Below are 19,766 nucleotides of genomic sequence, written 5' to 3' on the forward strand. Positions count from 1 at the left end.
TTCCCTGAAACGGGTTATCCTGAGTTCACTTTTAGCTGCAAAAAGAGAAAAACTCAACCAAGGGGAACTATGTTGAATTACCAAGGGGAATCTCACATATATATGAAAAAAAGGCCAAGGTCATAAAAACAGCACTCATTACAGTAGCGGAGTGAGGCTCCACTGTCTCTCTGGCTGTCAGTCCTATATGGATCTCATGGCTCTACCCAAATTTTTCAAAGTGTGCTTCTTAAATTACATATGTTTTCTGGTTATCAAATAAGATTAATTTTTTTAAGATTTTTTTTGGATGTGGACCATTTTTAAAGTCTTTATTGAATGTGTTACCATATTGCTTCTGTTTCACGTTTTAGTTTTTTGGCTGCGAAGCAGATGGGATCTTAGCTCCCCAACCAGGGATCGAACCCGCACCCCCTGTGCTGCAAGGAGAAGTCTTAACCACTGGACCACCAGGGAAGTCCCAAGGTTAGATTTAGATAAAATGCAGAAAATATGAAGAGAATAAAAATCACCAATAACCCCACCATGAAGAGACAACTGCTGTAATCTATTTCCATGCCTGAGTTGTCTTTTGTGCATTCATATTTCATGTGCAGTCTAAGAACCTTTATGATCATACTTTTTATGCAATTTCATGTATTGCTCTTTTTTCCATTTAATATTTTCTCAAGTCAAATTTTTTTTAAACTTAAGGTACCATAATTTACTTATTTAACCAAACTCTCCATTGTTTGACATTTGAGTGGATTCTTTGTTTCTTTTGATCACTGTTTGGTTGGTTTTGCTTCTGTTTTGGGGGGTTTTTGTTTGTTTGTTTTTATATTTTGCTTTTATAAACAAAACTGAATTCTAAACTGAAAATATCAACAATATAAGCACGTGATTCATATGTTCTAAGAATCTGTGTTTCTGTTGATTCTTCTTACCAAAGTAATAGAAATTGACATTTTGTTAACTAAATAAAGAAAAATCAGGGTAGTAATAAGTAGGAGACTTATTTTTAAGGTAAAATAGTGGACACAGTAATACTGTACCCTGGGGGCAACGCTGAAAATAAATACAAAAATAAAGAAAACATAGAATAGTACAGAAATAATTCCCATCACCCCAAATCTGACATTCCAAACAGCATAATGCATATTTGGAAAGACAAAACAGATAGCCTGTCCTCATCTTCCTTTTAAATACTCCAACTAAAATAAAGAAACAGAAGCATAATCTGGCAATACTGGGAATACTCATACTTTTTCAGCCAATGACATACAGTTAGAATAGAAAATTCATATAAAAGACATTAATACCACAGTGACTAAAGAAACCAGTGTCACTTCTGAAGTGGCTTTGTTAAGCAAAATGGAAAAATTCTCTATAGTAAGTATTAACCTTTTACAAAATGTGAACACCCTTAACACCATTCAAATTTCCGTCAAAGCCCATCAGGAGTAAAACACAACAAAACAGAAACAAGCCCTAATAACAATTGATTATTCCCTGGCAGATGACAAAAAGTGACATCTACCTCCTAGATTGCAGGGCTGATTTAAGCAAGTCTACCTATGGTCATCATACATTTTTGGTTACCCTACTAGAACAACCCAGCAATGCTGTAGGCCTCTATGATCAGAGCAAAGAAAGATTTCCAGATGCTCCAGATTCTCAAAGGATCTTAAGAGTGAAGCCCAGGAATAATCCCACAGGGCCCAGCAGGACCCCTGCACTCACCTCTCCCCATGTGCAGATGAGAAAGTAAAGTCTCAGAGTTGGTGACTTGCCTGGTTATAACATGCATGAATGTCAGACTCGGGGCTGGAGTACAAAAATCCTCATTACTGGCTACCCACCAGTGAGAGCAGTGAAAGCTGGGAGCTGCCACTGACCTTGGCAGTCCTACAGGGCACGTCCATCACCCACCCCAGCCCATCATTCCCTTCCTGCTGGAAGAGAGGCACACAACTGAATATCCTCCGAGAGTTCTGACAAAAACTAACTTTATTTTGAGAACACCCTATTATATTGCAATTATAATCAAGCACAGTTCAAACTTTATTTCTCCTACAATTTTCATTCTCTCGGACCATCAATTAGAGGTAATACCTTTTCTGCCAGCTGTTGATTGTCCTTTAGAATTTTTACCTTCCTCTTCTTTGATCATTGTCATAATTTGCTGTTCTTCTTCATCGGCCTCCATGTCACTATCCAGGTAGCCAATCAGAAGCTCTGTATCTGTTTCTATATCTTCAATTGCCAAATAGAAAATGTTTTCTCCTTCCTGAGACAAAATTAAAAATATGTGCTGTTATATGACCAATATATCTCAATAATAAAAAAAGCTAAATCATTCATTTTTGATAGTAACTAAGAAATCATTTTTAAGATACACTGAGTATCATGGGCTCATGAAAAGTTACTGCTCCGTTTTTTATATCTCCACTTGATCTGAACACTGAAAAAGGAAACTGACAATATTTAGTCACCTGGCAAATAAACTACAAATATATATTAAAGATAGTGATATTTATACCTACCAAATGAAATAAGGATAATTATTTAAATTTCTAAAAGTTAAATTTTGCATCATTAATTGGTTTTATGCAGTAACACCTTGTGGAGGTCCATAAATGCAGTAGAAAATAAATTTGTTAAGTAATGGTGTCATTTCTGAACCCAAACAGAGAGCAATGAGATATCAATGACTTAATTATGATTAATATAAAATGCAAAACTGAAAGAAGAAAACTTTCAAGCTATAACACAAACCAGAGGAACTGCAAATGAACCCTGAAAGAATTTCCAAAAAGCTGGACCGGGAATAGAAAAAACACTAGGTACCTGGGAGGTTCAAAACATTGACTGGGTCGTCACATGTACCTAAATCCCACTAAAATGACAGAAGAAAGAAGAAAGCAAGTTCCACCCTTAACATACCACCATTTTTTAGAAAATTCTAGAAGAAGAAATTAGCCAGGGTTGCTAACGCAGAAGAAATCTCAACCCATAACAGACTGAGAAGAGGAATGCAGCAAAGAATAACCCAAGGAAACCCCAGAGAAACTTCATACTTGGAACCAACGATACAAAAAGCCCCTGTGGGGCTTCCCTGGTGGCGCAGTGATTGAGAGTCCGCCTGTCGATGCAGGGGACGTGGGTTCGTGCCTCAGTCCGGGAAGATCCCACATGCCGCGGAGCGGCTGGGCCCGTGAGCCATGGCCACTGAGCCTGCGCGTCCGGAGCCTGTGCTCCGCAACGGGAGAGGCCACAACAGTGAGAGGCCCGCGTACCGAAGGAAAAAAAAAAAAAAGCCCCTCTAGGCCTGGGGCCAATTACCAGGGAAGCCAGAATTGGGGCTGCTTAGCCGGCAGTCCCCAGGAGAAACACCCTGAATTGATGTCTTTTACACAGTTGAGAATTTGTTCTGGGAGGGCTCCTAGCTTGGCTGCTGAGTATAAAGAGAAGCAAAGCATAACCTGAATTGCGGTGGGCAAGTGAGGGAAAGAAGGAGGACAATAAGCTCCACCCAGGAGTGAAATCCACTAAAGCGAAGAACACAGAACAAAGCCTCCTCTCCTCTGTCAATACCATAGCACCTAGGTGAGGGATGGGGAGACAGAGGAGGAGGAGAAATCCTGTAATGAATGTATGCGTGTATGTATATGTATGTATACACAAGCAGAACCCCATGAAAAACTGGAAAATATGCATCAAACTGTTATAAAGTTATCATTTTGAGGCTGGGAGGAGTAGGAGTCTATATTGAATACTGTTTTAGTTTCTTCTTACAACAAAGATTACTTTGCAATTTAAAAATGCAATTTTAAAAACAATAAATATTAGAAAATTCCATGGATGAGGCAGAAATTATGATCACATTTATCAAATACTGTGTAAGGGAGGACTGACTCAGAAGTTCAAAGCAATGAAGCACATTAACCATTAGCTGCAGTTGATTAAATGAAGTTCCTGTAATATTTTACAGCATTCTTGGAAGTTCATGAATTTCATACCTCCAGAAACACAGAAAGTTATTTCTAATTAAGAACACAGTTAACTTCTATACAACTGTTACTTTTAATGCAACAAAAACAAACAAAAACTAATGTGGACACTCAGCAAAAGAAAGATTTCTTTTTCAATTAACTCAGAAGCGGCACTTTCCAGGTTTTGGAAACTACTTGCTAAAAGAGTCACCAAAGCAACAAAGGGCTCACCTAATGAAGATTTCAGAAAATAATCATAAACCTTAGTGGTTATCTGATCAATATCCAAGAAAGTTAACTGAAATGTCTTTCCAGCATATTAGTCATTCATTTTATAATGAATGACCTTCATCGCACCAAGAGAAGACAATCATTTTTAATTGTAAAACATGATAGCATTAACTTAAACAGCAATCGTAAGACACAACATGCCTATTTAGGGGTTCTGTAATAAAAGAAAATTTTAACATACCAGTTAAAAAGTCAATTTAACAAAAGTAATGGCTGCATTACAAGCTCCAAGGATCAAGTACATGTTCTATCTGTATGCCAAACATGTGATAAGAGGAATGTCATGACAGGTATTGCTCCAATCTATTTATTTAATGCAGATAGATATCTAGATATCTCTCTACATATAATTCCTACCACTACCCAGACCAAGAGCCTCTTCCTTTTCATTTACCACCACAATAAAATTATTGTAAGAAGTATCCTGTTAAATTGCTTCCTTACTGATTTAATCACTCAACAACCTTTCATTATATTATTCTCCTTTTCAAAACCTCTGTTTGTTAGAACCTACCAGATTTCTAATCCCTGGAGCGCTCTCAAACTCTCTGGGGTGATTTTCCCCACCTGTAGGTTCATCCCAGGCCCAATCTCCGGCCCTTTGGCAAGAAGGATTTAAACAGCGTTGACCTAACACTACGGGACTGAGCATCAACTCCCAGTGGTCATTAGGCTGGCCATGACCTCCAGCTTTGATAACTGTTTTAATATTCTGATCCTTAAATTTACTTCTCTTTATTTCAGCTATGGTTTCTGGTCATTGGGTTTGTGGCTTATTCCCCTGAACACAGTTCCTCCTAGCAGAGGCACTCCTTGCATTTACATTTTAGGGATTAAGCGCCTTCCTGGGACTTTGCCTGGGGGCTGGGGGTCCTGCTTATGGTTCCTGTCATGAGCTCTAGGTGACTTCGCTGAAAATTCAACTTTAATTGAAAGAAAGCTGTTCAACATCATGGTGTGTTCAGAAGCAAATATTCCTTAGTCACTGGTTTTCACTGTATTGGTGATCCAGATACAACAGAGAGAGCGATTTTACAACTGTTACACATCTCCTGCATTACTGTCCATCATTATGAATTTTTTGTGTTCTTCAGTCTTGTTTCATTTTGCTTTATTTGTATAACGTCTTCAGCGAATTATGTCTACTATAAGCTGTTTGTAATATCAAAAAGTTACAACAGCCTAAACATCCAACAAAATAAGTTGAAAAAGAATAAATGTCTAACAATTGGCTTTAAAAGATTTATCAAATGCCATTTGTATAGAAAAAAACATATATCAATGTGCCCCCCCAAAAAAAGATATGAACAAAGGTGTCAACAGACTTTGTTTCTAAACAGAGGAAATTGTATTTTGCATAGTCTCCTGCTAGCCCACATGTTTCAATTTTTCTAGAGTTAACAAGTATTACTTTTGTAGTAAAAGGAAAAAGTAAATAATAAACAAACCGGGTTCCGTGACACCAGGAATTGGTACTAAATAGTAACTAAGAGCTTTGGGATGGCCACGGTTCAAGTCTCCTTCTATGACTAATGAGCTGTGGAACTGAGCAAACAGCTTCATCTCTCAAACCACCAGTTTCCTCATCTATAAAATGGAGAAAATAATGCTGCCTATCTCATAGGCTGGTTGTGAGGATTAAAGGTGAGAATATTTGTAAAATCTAGCAAGGTGCCTGGCACAAGTTAAGTATTCATTAATGATAAGTACTGCTATCATTATTAGTATTACTATTAAACAAAACTTGAAAGTCAGTGATTAAAATATTTATTTTTCCAAATTTGTTTCCATTAGACTGTCACATAAGCTAAGTTGCTATGATGATGCTCAATTTCATTTGGCCGAACTGGTGTCAGCCAACATATAATTCAACTCCGCGGCCTGCCTACCAGAGCTCTGAACTGCTCTGGATTTCTGATTGTCATGCTCTGTTCACTTGCTAACGTGCTAATGTTTTACTCTGGTTTGGACCTCAGGTACCAATTGCTCGTCTGATCTATACTATACCTTAAGTGACCAACCATCTACTTTCCCTGAGGGGTTTCCATGACATGCGGTTTTCAGTGCTGAAACTGAGAGAGTCCTGGGCAGGCCAGGACAGTGAGTCACTCTAGCTACACCCATCATGCTCTCCAAAGCACACTCTAAGCTCTCCTTAAGATTTCCTGGGACTTCCCTGGTGGCGCAGTGGTTGGGAATCCGCCTGCCAGTGCAGGGGACACGGGTTCCTGGTCTGGGAGGATCCCACATGCCGCGGAGCAACTGAGCCCGTGCACCACAACTACTGAAGCCTGTGGTGCCTAGAGTCTGTGCTCCGTGGCGGGGGAGGCCACTGCAATGAGAAGCCTGCAACAAAGAGTGGTCCCCACTCACCACAACTAGAAAAAGCCTGTGTGCAGCAACAAAGACCCAACGCAACCAAAACAAACAAACAAATAAAAACAAACAAACAGATTTCCTGGGACTTCTCTGGCGTCCAGTGGTTAAAACTCCGTGCTTCCACTGCAGGGGACACGGGTTCAAACCCTGGTTGGGGAACTAAGATCCCACAGAGCACGCGGTGTAGCCAAAAAAAAAAAAAGATTTCCTGACAATAATATTTGCTGCTCCCCCCACAGTATCCAACAGCTCAGGATTCTCAATACGTGGTACCAGTCCTGTCCCAAATACGGCTCCAATGGCTTACCAATTGGTAGTCTAAACCCACACTTCATCCTCTCATCCCCAACTATCCTTCAAGCTAACCTGCCTTCTGTTCTTCAGTCCAACTGGTACACCTCCTCTCAGAAAACACTGAACTCATTCCTCCTCAGTACAACTGCAAAGATGCCACCTGGCCTCCCGGCTACGACTTCTCAGCAGCGTCTGAGCCACAGCTCACGTTCACCCTCCATGAAACCTTTTCTAATCTACTAAATTCATGTAGGTTCCAGGAGTTCTTCAACTGGACACTTACCCGTAATTTATTTCTGTGGTTTTCATCATTTAATTCATGTGATCAACGACATTCATGTGTTGTCTCCCGAAACAAAGATGGTTTCCTCAAGGAAGTGAACAAGAATTGCCGTGTATCCCCACAGCACAAGCTATACTCATAAGAGTTGCTCAATATGTTACACATATGCATAGTAAAAGAGAACACTAATACGCTTGTGTCTACAGAAGAAAAGCACTTGCTACTAAAAAGTTCAGTGATATCTGCCTTCATTTACTTTTGGTGGGAGGCTATTACAGCAGTCCAGGTCACGGACAGGGGTGACATGGGAGGATTATGGCAGGGAAACGGTGGCGATGGTGAGAAGTAATCAGATTCTGAGTATGATCTGAAAAGAAGCTGACAGCATTTCCTGACAGACTGTATATGGAGTGTGGGAGGAGGAGAAGGGTCAAGGAGGAGAACAAGGTGATGAAGTTTTCCCTCAAGAGTTCACAGATGTTACTCCGTTTAATAATAATTCTTCCTAAGGATTCAAACTAAAACACCAACTACACATTTTTGCTTTAAACATGTATCTTCTCTGTATGTATAAATGTATTTTCATGTGGTCCTTCACTCAGGGGCCTAAGAATATTAGTCAATTCAGCCGTTTTAAAGCTAATCACTATTCTTTCTTTCTTTCTTTTTTTTCTTTTGTGGCCATACCGCTCAGCCTGCGGGATCCTAGCTCCCAGACCAGGGATCGAACCCAGGCCCTCGGCAGTGAAAGAGCACAGTCCCAACCACTGGACCGCCAGGGAATTCCCTAAAGTTAATTTCTATTCTTCGACAAGTCTGCAAAGTAAGAGTCATTCAAAATCCCCAATGGAAAAAAATTTATTTTAGATAATAAACTACTTGCAAAGCTCTTCCTCTGGACAGCCAATGCATTCTGATAACAAAAGCATAGAATTCTGATGTTTCTTAGGAAAGCTGAAAAAAATAGTGGTGGCTTGGATTTTATTAGTCATCACTGTGATAACATCACGTATTATGGAATTCAGATTTACATGCAAATTTACACACACAAAAACGTCTCTGAGAATTCTGAGTGTCAGAGTTTCCGAAACAAACTTATGTAATGAAGACAAACAAATCCAGAAAAAAGCAATAATCTGACTGGGATGATTCAACAGGAAAGTCAGAGGTAGTGCCATGTGGTACGGCCACTACAGAGCATTCTCTTGAGGCAGGGGGCTCCACCGAAGTTTGTATGCACTGAAAGAATCATTTCTGAATTCAGAAATTATAGGAGAATAGCCCTATGAACAGACGTATTCACCTGTCATGAATTTTGAATGTGTTAACTTAGTGTAAATAAAAATACTATCATCAGGGCTTCCCTGGTGGTGCAGTGGTTGAGAGTCCGCCTGCCGATGCAGGGGGTGCGGGTTCATGTCCTGGTCCGGGAAGATCCCACATGCCGCGGAGCGGCTGGGCCCGTGAGCCGTGGCCGCTGGGCCTGCGCGTCCGGAGCCTGCGCTCCGCAACAGGAGAGGCCATACAGTGAGAGGCCCGAGTAAAAAAAAAAAAAAAAAAAATACTATCATCAATACCAATATCTCATACCACACTAGGAACCTATTCTTCGCTTACCAGGGTACCTTAGCACACTGACTGGGAAGTTCCACCACAGGAATCAGTCCGTGGGCAAAGGAATCCCAGCCCCCGCTCCAGAGCAAGAACCCAGGCCTAGGGAGGAGGCCGAGGATAGTGGGATCTAGGAACTGATACTATTCTGCCACTCTCCGGCTATGCGGGCATCTCCCTTATCCCTGTGGGCCTCAACTTCCTCAACCATAAAGCAGAAAAAAATAATACCCCGTCAAAAGACAGCTTTGGCCTTCACTCTTGGGCTCTTTCCCCTTAGGCAAGTCTCCTATTATGTCTGGAAAATGACTGAGGTGAACTTTATTCTCTCATTCCTTCCAGAGATGGATTCAAGCACAAGTGAAATAAACTCATCTTCATGAGAACCGAGTTAATGAATATGAAGGGAAAAGTACGCCTACGTGCTGATGTGATCACGGCTTTTCCTCTCGGGCCTCACTCTACCGGAAGGAATGAAATGGAGAGACCCATTTAACTGGGCTGTCAAGGAAAAGCTGGAATATACAACCTTGTGAGGTCAGAGGGCCCCTCCTTGGAAATTACATCAGATAATGTAAGCCATCACTTGGTAAGATTTTGTCAATGTGACTGCTTCTGTACTGTGACCACAGTTAGGACCAAATAAACTAAACATGCCTTCCAGTCTAATCCTTTCTGATTCTACCACTATTTCAAAACATTTACTCCTGGATATCTAGGAGATGTAACTAAATTTCCTATCTCCCTTCGACATCCGACATTATGTATAAACCTCAACTTTCTCTGACAATTTGCCCATTGTCCCTTCTGAAGTACCACGCCTCACTAGGATAGATTTCCTGAACTCATGCATTTGAGGTTCAGTTCTGCTATTTCTAAACAGCAAAAGTAACTGTCTCTTGTTTTGCAAAGAAATACTAATCCTCACTGTGTGCAAATAAACATAACTCCAGAAGAGGCCATGGGTGACTTGGTATTTCAGCTGCATCTGTCTGTAACTTAACTTGGTATTTGTTTATTTTTTGGCAGACTGCTGTCCACATGTGGACTATGTAAGAAAAACCACGATTTTGAAATTGGCAAAGGCCCAATTCACTGTACTGAAAAGGTAGTAAGCTGCGAAAATCCAGATTATCTAGCTAAGACGACTAATGGGTAATCAGCACAAAAGGAAGTCTCTTCAAAACAATGCTTGGTCTTACAAATTCAAACAATCTATACCAGTGTGGGGCGGGGGAAGTTTGGACTTCTACTCAATAATCAATAGAAGTAGGAGACAAGTGACGAAGGTGGAGAAAAGAAAATATAATGAAATAGTGAAAATTCCATATTTAATATCCTGTCACTTAACTCTTCCTTACTAAAATCCTGAATCAGTCTCAACATCATGTCTAAGAGCTCCATACACAAAACTAAAACAATCAGGAAAAAAAAATCATTTCCGCAGCAAAGTTCACCGACTGTATCTATTAATTTTGAACTAACAATAAAACCAAAAATCCTTAAAATGAGACATAACTATGACAGATCATAGCATTCCAGTTTATCCACCACTCCCCTCCCAGTAGGAGGACGGTGGTAAGCAGCCATGTGGCTCAGAGTGCTGCAGGTGGGGGGCATGCTGTATCAGGTTTGACCAGGTGACTTGCACTGACCCATGAGATGTGATTAGAAGCAAAGTGAACCATGTCCAAGGGAAAGCTTTCAGAGCCATCACATGTTTGGGTCACTGCTCTTTCCCCTCTGTCAGGAAAATGCATGTCCCTGATAAGGGCTGTTCCTTCAGACACCAAGTAGAATGGAGCTGTGGACAGAATCGCAGCTTCCATCAGCCCATACTTGTGTGCACAAGAAATAAATCTTCACTGCTATAAACCACTAAGAGTTTAAGGATGTTTGTTAGAGCAGTCTTCTTGGCAAAAGTTGACCGATACCATAATTTAGGCAAAATAACATTTTTAAAAATTATTTTGAGAGTAAGAAGAAAACATCTCGCAATCAAGGAAAACAGTATTTAAAACAGTGAATAGTGCAGGATAAGCTAATTTCATGTTTAAAGTGCATTCAAGTTCCTGTAAGAAAAATGAAGACAAATGCAAATAAAACTGTCTCTTTTCTAATCACAACTCATAATTAGCCACATAGCAAGAAAAAAATTTAATATGATTCCTAGGAACGGGATACCATATGAAACAAAAATCAAATCTATAAGCAAAGAATATCAATTACAAATCACTAACACATATACGTATCTCTCTTTGAGGAGTTCAAGCAAAGATAGTAATGTCTGAAGCATCATAAGAAACAAATCTGACATCATAGAGAAAAAAGTCAAGAGGAAAAATGAGAAGAATAAAAAGAAAAATTTGCTATATAGAAAAGAAGTGATGTGATCCTAAGAAACTGGCTCTTCACAGAAAAAAAAAAAAAACTACTATACCTCAGCTACTTTATTTAAAGGTAAGTTATCAATATTGACAGGCCAAAAAATTCTAGAATAAGATAATGCTATGGAGAATAGGGTAGCTATTTTATATACAAGGGATTAGAAGGCATATTGTGTTCCTACAGTACAGTTGCTCTATTTTTTTATATACAATGTTTAAAGGTTGCTTTCCATTTACAGTTATTATAAAATATTGGCTATATTTCCCATGTTGTACAATACATCCTGGAGCCAATCTTATACCCAATAGTTTATACTCCCTACTCCCCCATCCCTCCCCTTCTCTCCCCACTGGTAACCACTAGGTTTGTCGTTTATCTGTTGAGTCTGCTTCTTTTTTGTTATATTCACTGTTCGTTGTATTTTTTTTCGATTCCACATATAAGTGATAACATGCAGTATTTGTCTTTCTCTGTCTGACTTATTTCACTTAGCATAATGCCATCCAAGTTCACCCATGTTACTGCAAATGGCAACATTTCATTCCCTTTTTTGCTCTATTTTATATTGGAAATGCTTTTTTTTTTTTGCGGTACGCGGGCCTCCCACTGTTGTGGCCTCTCCCGTTGCGGAGCACAGGCTCCGGACGCACAGGCTCAGCGGCCATGGCTCACGGGCCCAGCCGCTCCGCGGCACGTGGGATCTTCCCAGACCGGGGCACGAACCCGTGTTCCCTGCATCAGCAGGTGGACTCTCAACCACTGCGCCACCAGGGAAGCCCTGGAAATGCTTTTAACTGACATTCAATTAACTGATTCCCAGATTTACCTGACACTCTGCACATCCTAAAATCTGCCGAATGACGGCCAAGGCCACATACTCTCAGTCAGCAGCCTGCTCCCTGGTTTGCCTGCACACTCCTGTCCTCATCACTTGACTTGCTTGCTAGAGTCCCAAGGGTCAGCTGTGTTTGTTCCCACACCGGTTTATGCCACTGGTACAAGTTACTGTAATTATGTAACTTAGCTAAACACTACATAAAGCAAAAATATATGAGTCAGAAAAAATTCAATAGTTTCTAAGATCAACTGAAGGTTTTGGAAAGACTTGCAAAGCAACCTGAGTGTAGAATCCTTCTCTTTTTATGATTTCCTCCCATCTTTTATAATTGCTTTCCTTTGTGTAATTTGACAGCTTTTTTAAAGCCTTACCTTTGTGTCTTTTAGTAAAACTGGATACTATACAGAGTGGTTATGAAAAAAAATACGGTAGCAAACTCTAGTGAGAGAACCTAAACGCAGAATCAAAAAGAATTTGGTCACAGATCAAAAACTTGGCAAATAAATGTATATTTCTAAAACAAGTTAAAATGCAATGGTTGAAATATCAATTCTATGATAATTCTTTTTCTATTAATTGACCAAGTACTGGTCCATATCACATCAGAAAACAGGGTCTCACCCAAATTATTATATAAGCAAGCCAGAGCTATAGGTCCCCCAAACGTTCCTCCCTAACCATCTGGCTGGTCCTCTCAAAGTATTTACCCTTGATCTGTATTTATTTAGCTGTAGCCCCAACTGGGCTGTAAAGTGCACGGGGAAGGGTCTATTTACCTGTATTATATATAAATTATCATTCACCAAACAGTCATCATTCTAAACTGCATAAGCCTTAGCTAAGCACACTCCCTTCTCCTGTCTCCTCCCTTCCCCAAAGACTCCCAGCTCCCTGAGGGCAGGCACTCTAGTATATTCCTCTTTGTATGAATCTCAATACTGATGCAACACCTTGCTCACGGAAGGGTGTCAACAAAGGATCTGCTGAATTGAACTAAGTAAGAGGGAAACAAATGCAATTTCCTTTTGAATTAATAAGACAGTAAAAGCAAGAATGTCATTCAGGGAAGTGAAACTCACTACAAAAAGAGTTCTAGAATCCATTTCCCAACCCTAACAAATTCTTAAGAATTCAAATGTTAGCCAACACTTGGGAATACTTCAACCAACTGGAAATAAGGGAACAAATTAGACAAGCAGATGTGCTCCCTAGAAAGAAGACCAGAGCCAGGCCAAGCATACCCCACTCAACATACCTAGAGTTAATTCAAACACCTGTTAAAGAAACTGAATATTCATTCAACACATTTATTGTAGCACATAATGTGCACAGTACTGCAGAATACTCACATTCACAAGAATACCCATATTTGTTCCTGTCCTGAAGCACTTGAAATGCTCTCAGTGGAAACAGAACAAAATGGTTAAATTACAATAAAGTGCAAAAAGGGTCAAGACAGTTGCACAGAGAGTAGCAGCTGTAGAATTTTGGGAGGTAATTTCACAACAGTGTTTGAAATTCACAAGCTGGATGGGTTTTGCACAAGATAAGATCATGAGAAAATGGGTTTTTTAAAGTAGGGAGAACGACATCAGCAAAGTCACAGCATCACAGAGGGTATATTTGCCCTATGAAAAGAACAAACCTATCTAGAACATTGGGCATTACAGAAAAGTTGCAGAAAACTAGACAGAAAAAGCAGCTTCAACACATGGAAGTACTGAAAAGTTAGGCATAGATTTTTAAACATGCCCTGTGAATTACAGCATTTGAGGAAAATTACAAGGCAACCACAAGAGGCTGACGTGACAGAAAAAAGACTAAAAGTAGAAAACTGTAAGATATTTTTTAATTTGATCAATGTGATGGTATAGTTCATGTGTCAACTTGGCTGGACCACAGGGTTTCCAGATATGTGGTCAAACATTATTCTGGGTGTGTCAGTGTGAGTGTTGCTGGATGACCTTAACAGGTGAATCAGTAGACTGAGTAAAGCAGACTGCCCTGCACAGCGTGGGTGGGCCTCATCTAATCAGTTGAAGGCTCGAACAGAATAAAGGCTGACCTGTCAGGGAGTAAGAGCGATTTCCTTCTGCCTGACTGCCTTCAAAGTGGGACACTGGCTTTTTCCCGACTTTGGACTCAAGCTGAAACATCGGCTCTTCCTGTGTCTCAAGCCTAAGGGCCTTCAGACTTGAACTACACCACTGATTATCCTGGTTCTCAGACCTTCAGACTTAGACTGGAACTAGGTCTCCAGCTTGCTGACTCATCCTGCAGCTCTTGGGACTTGTCAGCCTCCACAATCACGTAAGCCAGTTCCTTATAAGGAATCTCTTTATATATATATACACACACATACACACACATACATCCTATTCATTGTTTCCCTGGAGAACCCTAGCTAATAAAATCAAACTTAAAATTTAAGATGTTTGTTATACTGTTACAATAGAATCTATATGAAAAACTAAAGTACATTTGAAATACCTTCTGGTGAAAGAAAACATATTAACCTAGATATGAGTTTTTATTTTAACTAAAATGAAACTTCTGATAGAGATAAGTAATTCATTTGAAAAAAAGAATTTTTTGAGCACTTTACGTACCAAGAACTATGCAAGGACTAAGTATAATGTAGTGAAATAAAACAGATACAGTGCCTACCTTCAAAGAGCTTACAGACTGGGAGTGGAGTCTGCCATGAATCAACCACCAGAGAAATGGAAAATGACTTGATAAGTTCGAGAGCAGAGAGGGACACGGTGCTACTGGAGCATGTAGCGGAGAGAGCTCACCTCCTCCAGCATTAAGGGACGGCTTCCTGGTAATGTGATAACTTAGCTTGGATTCCAAGGACACAAATAAGAAGAACCCAGCAAAGGGAAAATGCATGTGCGAAGCAATGGAAGGGACTCAGACATTTAATAGCTGGCAAAAAGTATAAGGTGCAAAAAAAAAAAGAAAGAAAGAAAGAAAAAGGCTGGCTAGGATGGTAGGTGGATTCAGAGAAGCCAAAGGAAGAGATGTTTCAGGACGGAGGCACTTGTCAGCAACACCTAATGCTGCTGCAAAGATCTAGCAAAAAGCCTTGAGTGGCTTAGTGACCTGGAGAGCAGTGGTGAGCTGAGAGAGAACAACTGGAAGGCTGAGGGAGGAAGAAGCCTGGTCAGTGTGGGCACTGGTGGTGAGAAAAACGGAGCACATGGACAATTCAGGGAAGGAGAAAGGATCCCTGCTGGAAGGGAATATGGAATCAAGAGGGAAAGACTTTGAATAGAAAGAGAAACTTGATGTTTAAAACCAATGAAAAGAATCCTGTTGAGTGTGAGAGGGTAAATATCAAACGGAGAAAAGGGATAACCTACATTGTAAGTGTTCACCAGGAGGAGATACACGGGTGGAAGGCCTGCTCTTAGGAAAGAGGAGGGACCCTTCTCTGTGTGGGAGAAAGGAGAGAGAAGAGGTGCGGCTGTAAGTAAGTGTGCATGTTTGATGTCAGAAGTTGCGGAACCTGTAAGTATTATTTTTATCACTTTTCTTAACATTCACCAAAATAAATGAAAAATGTATCTTCTTAGAACATCTTTTTAATTTTCAAGTATTTACACACATTAAAACAGGCTACTTATATTCTTTTATAGAAGCATACTCCTGACTACTGAACCCCCAAATCAAGTGTACCCAAATAACTTTTGCCTGTGATTTCTCCTGTAAGTCTCACAGTTACATATTTCACTAATTTTGGCAATAGGTCAATTGTAAACATCTCTGCAATTTCATTTATTAAAAATGTATTTAATGACTAAATGGGTAAAGGTGGTCAAAAGGTATGAACTTCCAGTTACGAAATAAGTCTTAGGGATATAATGTACAGCACGGTGAACAAAAAGAAATACTATTTGAAGTATATATTCGTCACTGCTTTAAAATGTACATGTATTCCTCTGAGTCTTCTAGATAAAAATTGGGCTCAGCGTCCCTCTCTCTCTGGGAGAACCTGGATACCAAAATGGCATGTCCGACTAACTGGGTCAGAAAGCTCTGCTCTACCACTTCTAGGCTTTATAAACTTGAGCTCAGCTTTTTCATCTACAGAATGGGTATAATACTACTACTTTTGGGGGGAACTGTTGGAATTAAATGAAATAATGCTGATGCAAAAATTCTACAAATTTTTATAATGGGCCAAAGTCACACAGTTTGAAATCTCATTTCACAAGCATGGATAATCTGTTTTCATTTGTTTTGTTTTCACTTACTGATTGACTTTCTAGAGGTAAAAATATCGTGGGGTTTCCTATGGGTTTTAGATGATGTCAAGAGAGTATTAACATATGTGTTACCTGACAGCAAGGTGCAAAGTATTTCAAGGGATTATTATGAATCTCCCTTATGTACAACATGATATTGGTCCTACTGAATTGAAACAAAGCAGTATATATTTATAGAAGTTTAATAGAAGCATATAAATGCTTGATAATAAGCATTTTCAATCTGAAAAAGTAGAAAAATAAAAGCTACATATAAGCACACTACCTTCCAAAGTCTAGAAGTGGGCACAGAATTAAGTCACATAGGGAAAGCTCTCAAAAGCCTAGCTGGCTATACATGCTATTGCTTGAAGAAAAGTAGGGTAAATTCTCAGCAAGAATGACCATGTGCCTTTTTGTTCCTGTCTCCTGTCTGAAAAACTAATAGAACAGACAGATGTGTAAACCACCATAAAGTGTACACAACTATATCTCAAAGGACTTACTTAACCACAGGAAAAGAAACCAGGAAATGCTGCTTTAATCTCTGCGCACTGAGGTGAATTTAATAAAAATGTTCATTAAATACCAACTTAAGAAATCACAGACACATTAGTCAATTGATTACCCATTTAATTAAGCACAGTAGGCCCTCCGTATCCCACATCCATGGGTTCTGCATCTGAGGATACACAGAGCTGACTATACTACACCATTTTATACATAAGGGATTTGAGCACCCACAGATTTCAGTATATATAAGGGTCCTGGAACCAATCTCCCACGGATACTGAAGGATGACCCTGTAATAAAAAGTGTGTATAGTTTTGACATAAATCAGTCATGATAATGATACATTTAATTACTTTCTAGACTCCTGTTAAACAAAGTTCTAAGGGAAAGGAAAGGCCATACTCAAGCTCAGAACTCCTCCTCCACTGGACTCTGCTCCTTCTTGATGCAATGAAGCACCACAGACAGTGGCCTACAACCCAGTAAGCAGTCGTCCTTTCTCCTTTCCCCAACCTGTCTTTTTTGAATCCTGTGAGATTTCCAAAGAGGACTAAGACACAGTTATGGAAGATTAGATTCGGTTCTAAGGTAACATTTCTCCTAAGGCTTTGTGAGCTAGTTTCCTCAAAATCTTGAATTTAACATACTTAGCTGAATACAGGGTAACTTGGTTGTGCGGCTTACATCAATTGAAAGATACATAAATTGTAAGAGAAATGGTACACCTTCTTTTGAATATTTTATCAGTTCAATGATGGAATGTGGAACTTCACATTTTACTTTTTATTGCCTAGTAGTGGCTGAACCTTTTATGAGAATCTGTTCATGAAATGGATAGAGTCGTTTTCTCTAAATAGAAATTTCCATAGAAAACCCAACTGTCACTGATAAATAAATGTGGCTAATTCTAGTGTTTTCTGTTATATGCATTACATCGATTGCACTTTGCAGTTTATTACCTATTTTAATACCAATCATTAAAAACTAAATCTAAAATGCATCATAAAATATATCTCCAATTTTGAAAAACAAAAACAAATCATTTCCTTCTTTATGTTCACACACAAAAAAATCTTGCCTGGCAACAAGTAGTATGTATACTTAATTTTAGGTGTCTAGATTTTAGTTTTAACACTTAAAAATAAATTTCATACATAATCTATATGTAATATATATATAATATTATATATTTATTAGTTTAATTTCTTCCTCTGATAAATGGGGTATTCATGTTGTTTGCTTCACTGCATCAATAACAACTGTCTCTTCTTTTCACTATATTTTTTAGCAACTAAAAGATTTTAAACTTTCTTCTTTTTAATTTCTACCATCCCTCTTCTTAAACTTTGTAATGGCATAGGCTGGTTCCAGTGTATTTAATGCAATGTTGATTAATTCTCAAATACCAATCTTTCATTATTACATTTGTTAAATGTGATTTGAAAGAACCCTACCACTTCACAGCAAAGACCTCCTGTCCCATTAACCTTTGCTATTTCATTCCTCTATATCCCAGGTTTCTGAGTTAGTCCAGACTGGACTGTCTAGCTATTACTCAACAGAGTATCTGAATTTAAGACTCGGATTGTCTGTGGTTATGTCTGTAAAAGGACTTGACATAATGATGAGGTGCTATTGGCCACACAGTCGTCTGGCTAAGAGATAAAAATGCCTACACTGTAGACTGAGATGTGTACACATGACCATACATACTCAGCAGGGACAGAGTGAAAGTGTCCCTGCCTGACCAAATACTCACATGCACGCAAACTGCAGGCCAGAGTTCAAATGGAAGCATTTGCTCTCGGTCATTTCAAAGGAAATAGACATAAGGGTTTTCCAAGTTGACAAGGCGCATGCAACTAGGTGTACCAGTTCCGGAAAAAGTCAGCAGAGGAGTCACGTGAGCAAGCACCCACTGGGCCCCACCAGACGCATCCATGCAGGGTGGGCAGTGTGAAAACACACGAAACTGACACAGACTGTTCTTGAGGAACTCCGACTAGTGACAGAAATTCATAGGTGAATAAATCATTTCTCTAAGTGAGACCATCGATATATTACGTGGTTTGGGTTTCTGCTCTGGTGGTGTGGGGAATATTTTTAATTAAATATTTTTTCAGTTTTAAATTTTAAGTTTTAAATCCAATATTAAATAGAATTTAATTCTAAATGAATAATAAATTTAAATTAAATATTAAAAGACTCAGCACCTTTTCCTCCACAAAGAATCATTTCACAGAATTTCTATTTTCAATTCTATTTCATACATTCACTATCTCTAACACCCTGTTACCAAAGGCCCCAAATCAATTAGGAAACACACACTCTTCAGCCCTCTGGCTTCCTTTCGGTTAATGCTTTGCTGGGTTACAAAATGATGAGCCTTTGAAGTGATTTCTAGGGCTGCTCCCCACTAGTATCCAGCATTCACTGAAAGACAGCTGAGAGCAGGCAGAATGTAGACATGTTCTTTAGGAAACAACCAACCTGCACAAAACCTGCTTCTTTAAAAAAGCTGAAAAGTGGCTTAGCACAAACGTCACAATGATCCCAAACCTATCTCTAAGGTTGCCAAACGACTGTATCTAGTAAAGGTCTCTGCACAGCACAAGACATCTTCTACGTCAGGACATTTCTTGCGTCTATAAAGTCCTAATTATCTTTCCAGAGGGAAGATAGGCCACACAGCCACAGCCAGCAAAGTCACGGTAAACAGTGGTCAAGTGCCCTTAGCAGTCGCCTGTGTCCCTGTGCATCCAACAGCCGAGGTGCCCAGGAGCCGGGATCCAGGCGTCTGCGGCCACAGTCAGGGGCGGGCCCCTTATGGTTCCATCATTCCATCCAGCAGGTTGTCCTGTCAGTGGCGAATGTTTACTGAGAAGTCTTCTACATGCTTAGAATTATATTAGCTACCTTGAGAGGAATTTAGAGGAAATAAA

At 39.5% G+C, this 19,766-nt stretch overlaps 1 protein-coding gene across 1 annotated transcript in view; it reads right to left on the minus strand.

Moving 5' to 3' along the window:
• PRDM5 (PR/SET domain 5) overlaps positions 1-19,766 on the minus strand; it is a 206,369-nt gene that overhangs the window by 112,241 nt on the left and 74,362 nt on the right. The window contains exon 4 of the mRNA XM_060147419.1: positions 2,095-2,269. Coding sequence (XP_060003402.1) covers positions 2,095-2,269 — 175 coding nt within the window. The remainder of the gene's footprint in view (positions 1-2,094; positions 2,270-19,766) is intronic.

Source organism: Lagenorhynchus albirostris, chromosome 4 (assembly GCF_949774975.1).
Source record: "Lagenorhynchus albirostris chromosome 4, mLagAlb1.1, whole genome shotgun sequence".
Taxonomy (NCBI): domain Eukaryota; kingdom Metazoa; phylum Chordata; class Mammalia; order Artiodactyla; family Delphinidae; genus Lagenorhynchus; species Lagenorhynchus albirostris.